The sequence below is a fragment of the Gopherus evgoodei genome, chromosome 7 (genome assembly GCF_007399415.2).
Source record: "Gopherus evgoodei ecotype Sinaloan lineage chromosome 7, rGopEvg1_v1.p, whole genome shotgun sequence".
Classification (NCBI taxonomy): Eukaryota; Metazoa; Chordata; order Testudines; family Testudinidae; genus Gopherus; species Gopherus evgoodei.
In genome coordinates this window covers 98,013,560-98,028,046 of record NC_044328.1, presented here as the reverse complement: position 1 = coordinate 98,028,046, position 14,487 = coordinate 98,013,560, and the positions used below count along the sequence as shown (strand labels likewise).

The window sequence follows — 14,487 nt, the reverse complement described above, 5'->3', positions numbered from 1 at the left end:
GTTGTCTTCAGTTGGCTAAAGAGAGCATCTCCACCCCCCAGGATACTTGGAAGAATCTGAAACAAAGGGCAGTGACTGCAAGGGGTGTGAGTGATTGCTGGACCCAGGCTAAAAGGAGACTATTCTGTAAAAGGGAGCATTCCAGAACTGGTGAGGATCTTATCTGTATTCAGTTTGATTAGACATAGATTTGCGCATTTTATTTTGCTTGGTGACTTACTTTGTTCTGTCTGTTACTACTTAGAACCGCTTAAATTCTGCTTTCTGTATTTAATAAAATCACTTTTTACTTATAAGTTAACTCCGAGTATGTATTAATACCTGAGGAAGCAAACAACTGTGCATATCTCTCGATCAGTGTTATAGAGAGCGAACAATTTATGAGTTTACTCTGTATAAGCTTTATACAGGGTAAAACGGATTCATTTGGGTTTAGACCTCATTGGGAGTTGGGCATCTGAGTGTTAAAGACAAGCACACTTCTGTTAGCTGCTTTCAGGTAAACCTGCAGCTTTGGGGCAAGTAATTAAGACTCTGGGTCTGTGCTGGAGCAGACAGGAGTGTCTGGCTCAGCAAGACAGAGTGCTGGAGTCCTGAACTGTCAGGAAAAACAGAGATAGAAGTAGTCTTGCCACATCAGGTGGCAGCTTCCAAGAGGGTTTCTGTGATCCAACCCATCACACACACACACACTCATGCCTTATTTCAAGGGTCCATACAACCAGAACATACACACACAATCCTGTGTCTCAGTGTGAGGGTCCATAGAACAGACTGGTATATATCCATGCTCTCATTTCTCAGTGCAAGGGTCTGTAACACAGGGACACGTACACCTACGGCTGTCAGGGTGAGGTTCCGTTCCGCCAAGATGCACATCTCAAGGGTCCATACCACCAGGACACACATGTGCACACCCCCTTCTGAATGTGAGAGTCCGTAACATGGCAAGATGCACACACCCTCATGTCTCAGTGAAAGGATCTATTCTGCTGCGAGCTGGGACACACACATGACCTTGGGTGTCAGTGTGAGGGTCTGTACCACCACAACACGTACACACCCTCATGTGTCATTTCAAGCTCTATACAGTCAGGACACACAGGCACGCCCTCATGTTTCGCTACCATGGGCCATACCGCCAGTTCAAACATACACTCCCCGGTGTGTCTCAGCATGAGGGTCTGTACCAACAGGGATACACACAGGACATGGATCCCCCTACAAGGGTCAGTATTGCCAGGACATTCACACATGCTCTCATGTCTCACTGCTAGGATCCATAGTGCCAGTCAACACATACATGCCCTCACATCTCAGTGCAGGGGTCTGTACCATCTGGACACTCACAGGCACCCTTGTGTATCAGTGCAAAGGTCGATTTCCTCTTATGTGCCACACACAGGTGCCCTTGTGCATTATCACTAACTGCGCACAAGCAATGCTAAGCAAACACCAGTTAAAAAGCAGAGGCCCAGATCGCAGGCTGGTGCAAATTGGCACACATCAGCTGGTTTCAACACAGCTATGCTGATTTTCTTCTGGCTCAGGGGTCCACCCCCTGCCTTCAAAATCCCCCCACAGCCATCACCATAGACAGGGCTGCTAACAATCAGAGCATCGCCCTGAGCCACATGCTGTTTTCCCCTGCTTCACATTGCAGGAAAACAAGTTTTATCCTTTTGGCTTTGGCACATGCTTGACTCTCTACCTTGGCTGTACAACACAGCTGTCTGAGCAAAACATCTGGGACCATGGCAGAAACCACCGCGAGTCAAGAGATGAATCAAGTGGATGAGAGGGAGGGAGAGAGGGAAGAAAAATAACCGGAAGAGAGAAATGAAGGAGGGATGGTGGAAAGATCAGAAGGGAGGAGTGGAAATTAAAACTTCTGTTCGTTGGGGTGAAAATAACAAAGGTAAAGTGTCATACCTTGGCTGTTTAACGTCAGATGAGCAGGACCTTGAGGGGAGAGGAAAAGATAAAAAGAAAGAAAGAAAAAAGACTAGTCATATAAACGCACAGAAAAAAGGAGGGTTTAATCTTTTTGCCACAATTTAAAAGCTGTTTTTAACTTGTGACAGACATCCAGGCCCCAGGGGGAGAGAAAAGGGGTGGGGGGAAGAGAGAGAAAAGGGGTTCGGATGCCAAAACGGTGGGAACAAAAAAAAGAAAGGGAAGGAAAAACAGAGAGAGAACTCAAAATCCCGGACAGATTGAACTGAAATTGAAAGAGGACAACAGAAGAGAGTCTGGGAGGGGTCTTTATTGGTCTCTTTTAAAAAAAAAAAAGCATTTGGGGCCCCTCTGTGGCAGAGACGGGGAAATGCTTCTTTTTTTTTCCGGTTAAACAATAAAATTAAGAAAAAATAACAATGGAGAAAGAGACACAAACCAAGGCCTGAGAAGGCATGTAGGGACGATGTTGCCTTTGGTGCCGGAGGGTCCCGCAGGAAGAGCTGGAGCGTACTGCTACTTTGGGAGGCAAGGGGGTTAGCAGTTGGAGGTCACCAGGGCCAGCTGGGGACTGACTGGCCTCTCGCACCCTCTTGTAATTCAGGAGTGAGCCCAGTCAGGTGAGAGGAGCTGCCCTCAATGTGTAAATCAAGAGGAATGAACTCCCAGGCAATCAGTGGGGAAGATTTTCCCCTCCCACAGCCCAGTGAGAAGCAGGGCTAACTGCATCACAATGAAAAGAACTATGTACAGGTGTTAATCAGGAACCACTCCATGGAAGTCAGTGGAGCGAATTACCCTTTTGGTCACCTCGGTGTAAACCAGGAGTCACTCCAGGGAAGGCAGTAGTGCTGATTGCTCTTCCCCTCCCCCAGTCTGACACAGGAACACCACCAAAGCCAGAGGAGCTACACACACACAGAGTGAAAATCAGGAGTAATTCCGCTGCAGCCACCAGGGCAGGTTCCCCTCTCGCCCACCCAGCCTAGACCCAGAGTAACCCCATGCACTCACTGAGTCTGGTTCCCCTCGTGCTCACCCCAGGGCAAATCAGAGTCACCCCGCAGGAACACGGGTGGCTGTTCCGGCACCAGTGCAGAGTCACTCAACACCAACAGCTTCGCTGCCAAGCACCCTTGCACCTCCGACACCTGCTGCTCCTGGGGATCTTTGCCACCCCAGCCTGGCACCCCCCAGCGCACAAAGGAAACACCGACTGAAGAGATGTGACCCTCGTGCATGGCAGCGTGGGGGGCAGTTACAATACCTCAGAGACATCGCTTACCCTGCAGGGCAGGAGACTCCAAACAAGGGGGAAGGCCAGGTACAACTCCACATGAGCTTCCTCCAACACGGGCCATCGCCCATCCCTGCTTGGGGAAGCAGGGGTTGCTAGAGTAGATAGGGACCCTGTGAATCCCAGGAATCCTGAATCCCCAGGGCCACCCAGAGGAGGGGCAAGAGGGGCAATTTGCCCCAGGCCCCGCAGGGGCCCCCACGAGAGTTTTTTGGGGCCCCTGGAGCAGGGTCCTTCGCTCACTTCGGGGGCCCGGAAAACTCTTACGGGGCCCTGGCCCCCAGAGCTTCTTCCGCTCCAGGTCGTCATCGGCAATTCAGCAGCAGGGGATCCTTCCGCTCCCGGACCCGCCGCCGAAGTGCCCCAAGACCTGCGTCGAGGGATCCTTCCGGCACTTCAGCGGCAGGTCCCAGTGCGGGTCTCTGGTGGCAATTCGGCGGCAGGGGGTCCTTCCACCCTGGGACCCGCCACCGAAGTGCCAGGTCTTCGGCGGCGGAGGCCCCCCACCGCCAAAGACCCCACGTCCCCTGAATCCTCTAGGCAGCCCTGTGAATCCCACCCCCACCCACCAGACCTCACTCGGCTCCCAGAATCAGGAATTAAACCCAGGAGTCCTGGCTCCAAGCCTTGCCTCCTCTACCCCACTATGCCCCACTCCCCTCCCTCTTGCATGACAGGATTGGGGGCCCCACCCTAACTCTTAACAAGGGTTCAGATGCCCATTGCTATGGCCACTCTGGTTTCTCATCTGATTTTGGCTACTTATGGGGGTGGGGGGTTGGAAAGGAAATGGGACGGCTCATGGCATTTGGGCAGATTCCCTGGCTCACATCTCAGTTCCCGACCTAATCACTGCAACTCAGCTTCACACGCTGCATATGTCAGTCTGAGGTGGTATAGAAGACTGGGGTGTGGGGATCAGCTGCTGAGATCCACCCAGCCCAGGATCTGCACTGCCTTCTGACAGAGCGTGGGGATAGATTCCTGGGGTCCAGCTGCTGGGATCCACCTAGCCCAGACCCTGTGCTGCTTCTGGATAGATCAGTGTGTGGCAATCTACAGATCTCCTGGGATCAGCTGCTAGGATCCAACACGCCTAGCCTCTGCACTGCCTAATGATACACTGTATTGGGGGATAGATCCCTTGGGATCGACCACTGGGTCCAGCTCCTATGAGATCTTCCATTACAATAGATCAAACAGGAGATAAAGATTCCCTCAGAAACCGTGCTGGGATCCACCCACCCCATCCTCCATGCTCCCTCCTGAGAGATCAGGGTGTGGGGGGTAGAGCTCCTGGGATCAACTGCTGGGATTCACCCAGGACCTGCACTGTCTTCTGACAGATTGGGGGGATAGATCCTTGGGATCAACCACTGGGACTCACCCAGACTAGGCTTCGTGCTCTCTTCTGAGAGATCAGGGTGTGGGGGGTAGAGCTCCTGGGATCAACCGCTGAAATCCACTCTGCCCAGTCCCCATGCTGCGTCCTGATAGGTTGGGGTGGAGGGGGATAGATCACAGGGGATCCACCAGGCCAAGTGTCCCAACCCTCTGTCTCCCATGGAGGGAACTGTGTGGGGAGGCCAGAAGAAGAGGGTAGCTAATTCCCCAAACAGCCCCTCCTTCTGCTCCTCTCCCACCCCTCGCCTGCGGGTGAGGATGAAGATGGGCAGGCAGGAGCAGGAGGCATTAATATTCCTCCCCACCCGCCCCAGCACCTCCCACTTCATTCATCATCGTGTGCGCTCCTCTCCTCGTGCCAAGCAGCTGCATCCAAGACAATTGCATGCAAATGGCATGGAGTCCTCTCTGCCCCACACCCAGATGCCTCACCCCAAGACGCATGCTCCCCCTTACCCATCACCACCCCCACCGAGCCCAAAGGCACCCACTTGCAGACTGTAGGGCTTATACCCTGCAGGGGCAGGAGAGTTTGACCTTCAAAGACAGGAGTCCTGGCTCCAAACTCATGCAGTCCTGCTCTAACCACTACACCCCAATACCCTCCCAGAGCCAGGGACAGAACCCAGGAATCCTCATGCCCTAACCCCTGGCTCAGGGGGGTGGAAAATGGGACATGGGGCCTTACCCCTCTGGAAAGAGCCAGCTCCGATCCGAGGCGGGGGTGGCTGGCGGCAGTGTGGGTGATAAGAAGCCACTATCCCTTCACCATCTTCCACAGGGTGATGTGAAACAAGTCTGCTGGGTATCAGCCTGATTCCCAGTAGGTCGTGCTGCTCAGTGATATCCCAACTGGCCACCTGGCTACTGGGGGCCAACTGCAGCCAGAGTCTTGACTCCCCCAGACTGCACACTGGGGACACTCTGCTGGGGGGAGTCTCTGTGTGGAGCAGGAGCTTGGAGCTGTGAGGGCTACAGTGGGTGAAGAGTTAATGGCCACAGTTGGGTAGGCGCTTGGGAAGGTGGGTGGGGGGCTACAGCAGGCTTCTGTGCAGATGTAAAGGCTGCAGTGGGGCCGAGGGAGGACTGGGGAGGGGAAGGAAGAATGGGAGTGGAAGCTGCACGGAAGCTGACAGGCCCAAACACCCGCCTCCATAGGCCTAGGCCTGGCACATTAGGATGCTGTCTGCTCTCCTCCTGTCACCATGGAGACCAGCTCCAAGGATCCTTCAGGCATGACAGTGGCAGCCATATTGTTCTAACACTACAGCTTCTCCCCAACACCCTGGCAGGACGGGGCCCTGTGGAGAGAAAGCCATGCGGGGAAGACAGTTTCCACTGGCACCACAAGAAGGAAGGATGAAGCTGGTGCCCCTCAATCCCAACCTGCAGCCCTGCTCTCCCAGCCACCCGCCCCTGACAGTAACGAGGAGACCCCAGCTCTATTATGCAGCAGCTTCTGGCAGTTGGGAGACTGTAAATCACACCCGGTCCCCGCTGGGGTCCAACCCTAGCCTCCTTACTGGCAACTGTCACAGCTGTGTGAGCACAGACAGCCATCGCTACCAGAACCCCCAGCACCTGTGCCCTCCTGACACTTACCGCACAGGCCCTCACTTGCACACATGCCACACAACCCTCCCTCACACATTCACTTTACACAGACCCTCCCTTGCATGCATACTCCTACCCTCATGCCCCCATGCAGACACACACACAGTACACACCTCTCATGTATGTGCACCTGCCTAGCCTATGGACACAAACACACAGTGACACAGTCACATATGGGTACACGCCACACACACACACTCCAACATGCCAACACATGCCAAACATGCATACAACAGAACATAGTGACATACTGGGGTATATCACACACACACACCAGGACATCCTGATACATATACAACATGCTCCCACATGGGCTTGCACCTGCCCCAACATTCAGCATCTGCAGCACGCACATGCACCGTTACAGTCACAGCATGACACATGCACTGTTGAATATGCCACACAGCCTTGCACATGGCTGGAGATGGGATGTTGGGTGGGGAGGGCCAGGACTCTGAGGTGGCACTGAGCATTCTCTGTCCAGGGGTTGGCTGGCTCGTTCTTCCTCATGTTCAGGCTCTGACTGGTGGCCCATGTGGGTTCAGGAAGGAATTTTATCCAGATCAGATTGGCAGGGCCCGAAGGTGGGGGGGGTGGAGTTTGCCTTGCTCTGCAGTATGTGGGCGCAGGTCGGTTGCCAAGATCACCGGGGTATTTCTCACTTCATCGGCCTCTGGCCTAGCACACTCTGGTCCCTCCTCTTCTCTGCCTGTGGCACAGAACAGTCTATTCTCCGGTGGGCTTTGGTCTCAGGTGCCAGGTTTGGTGTGCGGGTGCTGGCCTGTGCTATACAGATCAGGCAGTTTCTCCTGGCCTTAAACCCTGTGATACTCACAACCTTACATCCTCCCTCGTGCCCCTATACACCCATTCACACACATCTGTATGCCACATGCACACATTTGAGTAGGTCCCCTCATACTCTGATCCGATCCTTCACACCATGATGCACACATGTGTGTGCACGCTACACATGCCCACTCACTCATGTACACAGGAGCCTGTGCTTGCCCACAGCAGCCTCGCTAGTGGGGTGGAGGGTGATTAATGGCCCCGTCCACTGGCCTAGCCCAGGTGCCCAGATAACATGCCCTGCATTGTCTCGGATCATGTCGGTTAATGACAGGCTCGTAATCGGCATGGAGCCGCCGCTCGGGAGATTAATAAGAGTGCAGGCCCCCAAATAATGCAAATCACAGCTCAGGTATTTGCATAACACAAGCTCATTGGTTCCAATCTCCGTTATTTGCATATTGATACTCCATTGGTCCCAATGGCCCCTATTATTAGCTAACACCAGCCCACTGGTTCTAATACCTCTTTTATTAGCAAAACACCAGCCCATTGGTTTCAATGCCCCCCTTCACTAGCATAACACAAGGCCATTGGCCCTCAGGAGTTTGGGTGCTAGGGGGAATAAGGGCAGGGGAACTCGGAGTCATGGACTAATGGGGTGGGAGCTGCAGCTGTACGCCCCAGCCTTCAAATGGGGAGCGCTAGGAAGGGGAAATTCGTTGTGTGGGAGAGGTGTGGGGGGGGAGAGGTGGGAGGTTCAAGGAGCCAGAGAAGGCATGGCAGAGGTGTGTGTGCACACGCATGTGAGCATGTGCACATCTTTCATGCCAATGATGTGCGGGCCAAAGGATGCATAGGACTGCTTTCTCTGCACATGCAAGGGAAAGGTGGGGCCTATCATACAGACTCTGCACACAGGTGGTGTGGGTTAATAACACAGGCAATATACACATGCATTCACACAGACATGAACATACAAGCACACCCACAGAGACACGCACACTCCCATGGGCAGCACCTGCTCCAAACACAATACATGCAGAGGAGACAGCATCTCATTTCCCATGCAGACATATGCAGGCTCCACAGGTGGCATGTTCTTTGTATTTGTCCATATATTGCTGTATGCATGTTCTCATCCCATACATGGGGAACACAGGAAACGGGGGGTGCTCCAACACATTCACCCACAGCCATACTCTGCACACACAGAAACCACAGGAGGTGCATGTTCCACATGGCATGCTTACTCCTATACACATACAGAATACTCAGGAAGCACATCATGCATCCAACATGCTTACAAACAGACGTGCTACACAAGCCAAACACACAGGAAAGGCACGTTCCATGCAAAACACTAACCCACAAGCAGGGGGGAATGCACAGAAAACACACAGGAGGGCTATATTCCACATTGCACATTTGCACACCTATTCTATACCCACACAATGCATGGGAGGCAAGTGTCTGTGTGCACTGACAGGTGGTCAGCCTCCCATCCCAGTGGCACAGGTTCTACACCCCCGCGCACATGATACCTAGGCTGCTGTGCCCATACTCTTGTCTGTGCAAACCAAGTGCCTTCCCTGTAATGTAACTCACCCCGCCATTACGCCCCCTGCCTCTTCACCCAGTGGGAGGGGGAGGCTGCAGCACCCAAGTCCCTACCCCTCTCTTCGGTGATTCCCCATTCTGAGCAGACACAGCATCAAGTCACCATGCTGCTAAATCTTATCTCCCCAGCACAGATGCCTGTCCATCCCCCGCACTGCAGCACACAGCACCAGGGGGTGCCAGGACACACACACAGTCTGTACCCCCGCACACACACAAAGTCAGTGCACGCACACAATTTGTAACCTCACCCAAAAGACAGACACATAGAGACAGCTGCGCCCCTGCACAACCCCAGGGAGACAGCCAGTCACACACACACACACACACACACACACACACAGCCAGTCACTTTCTCCTCATTAGGGCACCAAGGGACAAAATGGTGGCAGGATTCAAGAACAGACTGACACACAAACACCCACACACACAAACTCCACACAGGTGCTGTGCAAAGACACAGCAGCAGAACAGAAGCAGGGGAGGGGGAGATATAAGCAGGGACACATCGTCCTCCCAAAGAGTTAGTCCCATTCCCCTCTCACACACACACTGCATCCAGGCTCCACACAGGCACAATCACACTCCAGGGAAGCAGCCCTCAGAGTGCCCAGCCCCCACCCTGAATCACAACCTGCTCCACCAACCAGCAACACCCACTCCCCTCCCAGAGCTGGACTAGAACCTAGGAGTTCTGGCTCCCAGCTCTAAGCCCACTCTTGCAATGGAGTGGGGGGGCATGGTCTCCCGGGGGGGGGGGGTGGATTGCGATGGGGGTAGGCAGCATGATCTCCGTGGGTGGATGTGGGGTGCACTGAAGCAGGGTCTTTGCAATGGGGGCAATAGAGAGCATGTTAGAGGGGAGCATGGTCTCTAAGCTGGTTTGTCTCAAGATGGCTGCTCGGGGACAAGCCTCACACAGCGAGTGGGGGCGAGGGGGCAGAGAAAATACAGGCAAGAGGCTTCCCCTCACAGGTCCCTTGAGCCCCCCTAATCTCCCCAACACACACCCATGGCTCCCCTCAAGCACTGGGAACCCCGCAACTGCCAACCCCTCTCCCTTGCCCACTATTTACTGCAGCACTCAGCCAGCCAGCTGCCAGGGGGATTGTGGGAAAAGAGCAGGTAGCCACTGGCTGGATTCCCCCCATGCTTGGGGACTTCTGGGTCTGCTTGCAAAATGGGTGCTATCTACACCCCAACTCATCCAGCCCCAAATTCTCCTCCCTGGAGCACACCAGCCTGCTGGGGGGCAGCCTCCCAAGCCCAGCTTCCTATGGGCCCAGCAGCAACGGCAGCAGCCGGATCTTCAGCCACCCTGGTCGCCATCGGCATTTAGGCAAAGGGACCTGGGGCAGGAGGGCACGGGGAGGGTTGCCAGCAGCAAGTAAGGGGGAGTGCAGCATGAAGGGGAACCGTCCCCCACCCCAGCTCACCTCTGCTCCGCCTCCTCCCCAGAGCACTCCGCCCCACTCTGCTTCCCTCCCTCCCAGGCTTGTGGCGCCAAAGCAGAGCCGGACAGCGTGCTCAGGGGAGAAGGCGGAGCAAAGGTGAGTTGGGGTGGGGTGCGGTTCCCCTGCATGCTGCACCCCCCCTTACTTGCTGCAGGCAACCCTCCCCGTGCCCTCCTGCCCCAGGTCCCTTTGCCTAAATGCCGATGACGACCAGGGCAGCTGAAGATCCGGCCGCCGCGGTTGCTGCCAAAGAACCCAAAATGCCGCCCCCCAAATGGTAGTGCCCTAGGCCACCACTTAGGTCGCCTAATGGGTTGCACCGGCCCTGCATACACATTGTACTTACACACACATACGTGCCCCATACACACACACCCCACTCACGCACTCTGAGCACGTACACCACTCATGCACTCTGCACACACACACACACCACCAAGCACTCTGCACAGACACACACACCACTTGCACTCTGAGCACGCACATACCACTCACGCTCTCAGAGAATGCACATGCACACCACTCACACACTGAGCATACACACACACCACTCGCACTCTGAACACGCTGTCACGGAGTGTGGGGAGTCCGGCCCTGCACCCCTCTTCCTGGGACCCACAGTGACTCTTAGCCAGCCAGTAAAACAGAAGGTTTATTGGACACAGGAACACCGGTCACAGCAGAGCTTGCAGGCACAGTCAGGACCCCTCCACCGAGTCCCTCTGGACTTTCAGGGTGCTTGGATCCTAGCTAGGATACCCTGAATTCCGCCCACACAGGCCCAAGCCCAAACTCAAACTGCTTCCCTCCTGCCACTCCCTTCCTTTGTTCCCCTTCCCGGGCAAAGGTGCTGACCTTTCCCCTCCCTTACCTAGCTCAGGTTACAGGCCCTGGCATCATCCATCCCCTAAAGTCCTCCCCTGCTCTCCCACTCCCCACACAGACAGTCCCTACTGCATCACACACGCACACACACACAGTGCTCATGCATGCTCATTGTACACACATTCACAATGCTGTCATACATACCACATACCCACCTCACACCTCCCACATGCACTCACGTCTGCACACAACCTCCACAGACTCACCTCCATGCACTGCTCTTACCACACAGCACACACGCACTGTACTGACACACCAGAGCACCCTGCCCATTTTAACTCCCCGTGCAACCCATCCCCCAATTACTGCCTGGGGGACAGACAAGGGCAACACGCCCTCCCCATACCACCCCCCTCCCTGGTCTCTTAGACAAGCTCCACAAAAATCACAATCAAATCAAGGTCACAGCCCTGCCTCCAAATGCCAAGGCTACATCCACAAGCGAGACAACCCCTCAAGGAGTAGGGAGAAAGGGGGCGGTCTGGAGCCCAGGGAGGAGGGACTTGGGGGCAGGAAGGCGGGTGGGAAGGCCTCAGAAGTTGGGGTGCCTTCTAATTTGTGTGGTGCAGTCTATTCCACCCCCAGGGCAGGATCGCCCCCTACAAACTATGACAGTCTAGGAGAGCAGTGGGCTGTGTTTATGGGCTGCGTTTGTGGGGATTGGGAAGCTCTCCACCCCAATATCTCCGTTCTGATCCAGTCCTTCCCCAACCCCCTCGGTCATGTACAGGATCCAATACGTAACCCCACCCTGCCCCAGCGACAAAGCGGTATATGACCCCTCCTCATGTGGGGCAAACAGCCACAGAGACAGACTGCTATTACTGTGCTCTTACCCGCCACACTGAGACAAACCCTGGAGGGCTAGGGGGACCCCAAGACAACTGGCGATGCCTGGCTGTAGGGGCAACCCTGAGACAGACACCCCGGCAGTAAGTGACCGCTTGGGATCCAATTCACCATCATGTAGGGGGAGCACAGAGCTAGGGCGCTGTTGGAAAGAACACAGGGCAATCCCAACCCAGTCACCCAGGAGCCCCCCAGGTCCAGGCACTTCTCAATGGACCGCCATAGGTTGAGGGAGCAGGAAATAGCATCCCCCCCCCATAGCAAGACATTAATTTGCTTCTTGTAGCATGGCCCCAACCCACGCCATCCACAGCCAGCACAGAGAATGCAAAGGGGTCACTCACCTTCCATCGTGTGCTCTTCTGCCAGAGACACCCCCACAGACGCAGCCAGATGGACACACAGAGAGAGAAAGAGAGGGAGTTAGTGAAGGGGGTGCCAGGCCACCAGCATAGGCACACACTTATAGATAACTAGGTAAAGAGACCATAGGGGGCAATGCTGCCCCCTGGGGAGAGGATAGACCATAGAGGGCCATGCTGCCCCTGGTGGGCAGGAATAGACGGTAGGGGGCCATGCTGCCGGGGGGGGGGGAGGGCAGGTAGACCATAGGGGGCCATGCTGCCCCTGGTGGGCAGGGATAGATGGTAGGGGGCCATACTGCCCCGGGGAGGGTAGACCGTAGGGGGCCATGCTGCCCCTAGTGGGTGGGGATAGACAATGGGGAGCCATGCTGACCGCTGGGGAGTGGGGATAGACGATAGGGGGCCATGCTGCCTTTGGGGGTGGGGAGACACAGTAGGGGGCCAAGCTGCCCCGGGGAAGGGGGAAATAGGCTGGAGCAGCACAGTATGCTGTGTTCTCCAAGCCCCCAGTCTTGCCCCACAGTTTCCCCACTGTGGGCTTCTTCCCCAGGGCAGTGGGCAGGACAGGAGCCAAAGGACCATGGTGGGGATCTCCATGCGGAGCCCTCACTCTGGCTCCCAGATTCCCCAGGATGGAGTTGGCAGGGTCTGGGGTCCCAGTTTACAGACACTAAATTTCCCTCCCCCCCACCACAGTGCCAGAGATATTGGGGGGACCGGTTAGCGGGGAGGGAGGGGTGACAGACCAAACCAATCATAACAGGACAAGATCTGTGCAAGCCAATGCCCCCTGGTGCCCCTCACCCCATCCCCGGCTATCACAGCGTGGGCTCCACACCCAGCTCTGCGGGTGCCCCTCACCCCCACCTACAGCCCCAGCCATCCCAGCCTGGGCTCCACACCCTGTCCCGCCGGTGCCTCTCACCCCCACCCACAGCCCGTCATCCCAGCCTGGGCTCCACACCCAGCTCTGCCAGTGCCCCTCACCCCTAGCTCTCTCAACATGGACCTATCCCAGCTCCCCTCCCCCTCGCACTGCTGCAAACCCCACCCCCTGCTGGTGATCCCACTCCCTGACTCCAGCCCCACATGGTACCCTGGAAGCCCATAGAGTGGAGGTGGGGGCTATCTTGAAGGAGCTGGGTTTCATAGATTCATAGATTCTAGGACTGGAAGGGATCTCAAGAGGTCATCGAGTCCAGTCCCCTGCCTTCATGGCAGGACCAAATACTGTCTAGACCATCCCTGATAGACATTTTATCTAACCTACTTTTAAATATCTCCAGAGATGGAGATTCCACAACCTCCCTAGGCAATTTATTCCAGTGTTTAACTACCCTGACAGTTAGGAACTTTTTCCTAATTTCCAACCTAAACCTCTCTTGCTGCCGTTTAAACCCATTGCTTCTTGTTCTATCCTTAGAAGCTAAGATGTACAAGTTTTCTCCCTCCTCCTTATGACACCCTTTTGGATACCTGAAAACTATCGTGTCCCCTCTCAGTCTTCTCTTTTCCAAACTAAACAAACACAATTCTTTCAGCCTTCCTTTGTAGGTCATGTTCTCTAGACCTTTAATCATTCTTATTGCTTTTCTCTGGACTCTCTCCAATTTCTCCACATCTTTCTTGAAATGCGGTGCCCAGAACTGGACACAGTACTCCAGTTGAGGCCTAACCAGTGCAGAGTAGAGCAGAAGAATGACTTCTCATGTCTTGCTCACAACACACTTGTTAATGCATCCCAGATCACATTTGCTTTTTTTGCAACAGCATCACACTGTTGATTCATATTTAGTTTGTAGTCCACTATAACTCCTAGATCCCTTTCTGCCGTACTCCCTCCTAGACAGTCTCTTCCCATTCTGTATGTGTGAAACTGACTGTTCCTTCCTAAGAGGAGCACTTTGCATTTGTCTTTATTAAACTTCATCTTGTTTACCTCAGATCATTTCTCCAATTTGTTGTTTGGGCTAGATTCAAAAGCTGTCTTTGATCTGTGGGAGGAGCCCCGTCCTTGGCTGGGATGTGAGCCCTGCACAGAAGGCCCTTTTGATGATGTAAACACCTGGCTGAGCTGCTTTGGTGGGGCTACACAGTAGGCAGGAGCCATGAGCTCATTCATCTTCACGGGTGCTCTCCCTGCGAAAGGGCCAGGACTCCTGGGTTCTATTCCCAGCTCATGGGGAGTGGTGTCTAGTGGTTAGAGCAAGGGGTGGAGCTGAGCCAGGATTCCTGGGTTCTCTCTCTAGCT

General features: G+C 54.7%; 1 protein-coding gene across 26 annotated transcripts in view; it reads right to left on the bottom strand.

The window, feature by feature from the left end:
• NRXN2 (neurexin 2) overlaps positions 1-14,487 on the bottom strand; it is a 339,529-nt gene that overhangs the window by 273,754 nt on the left and 51,288 nt on the right. For 23 of the 26 annotated variants that reach the window (XM_030569276.1, XM_030569274.1, XM_030569293.1 and 20 more), the window contains exons 3-4: positions 12,216-12,233; positions 1,933-1,962 (exon numbers count right to left, since the gene is read on the bottom strand). In XM_030569276.1, coding sequence (XP_030425136.1) covers positions 1,933-1,962; positions 12,216-12,233 — 48 coding nt within the window. The remainder of the gene's footprint in view (positions 1-1,932; positions 1,963-12,215; positions 12,234-14,487) is intronic. The other 3 variants (XM_030569281.1, XM_030569282.1, XM_030569289.1) reach the window with 1 other exon arrangement.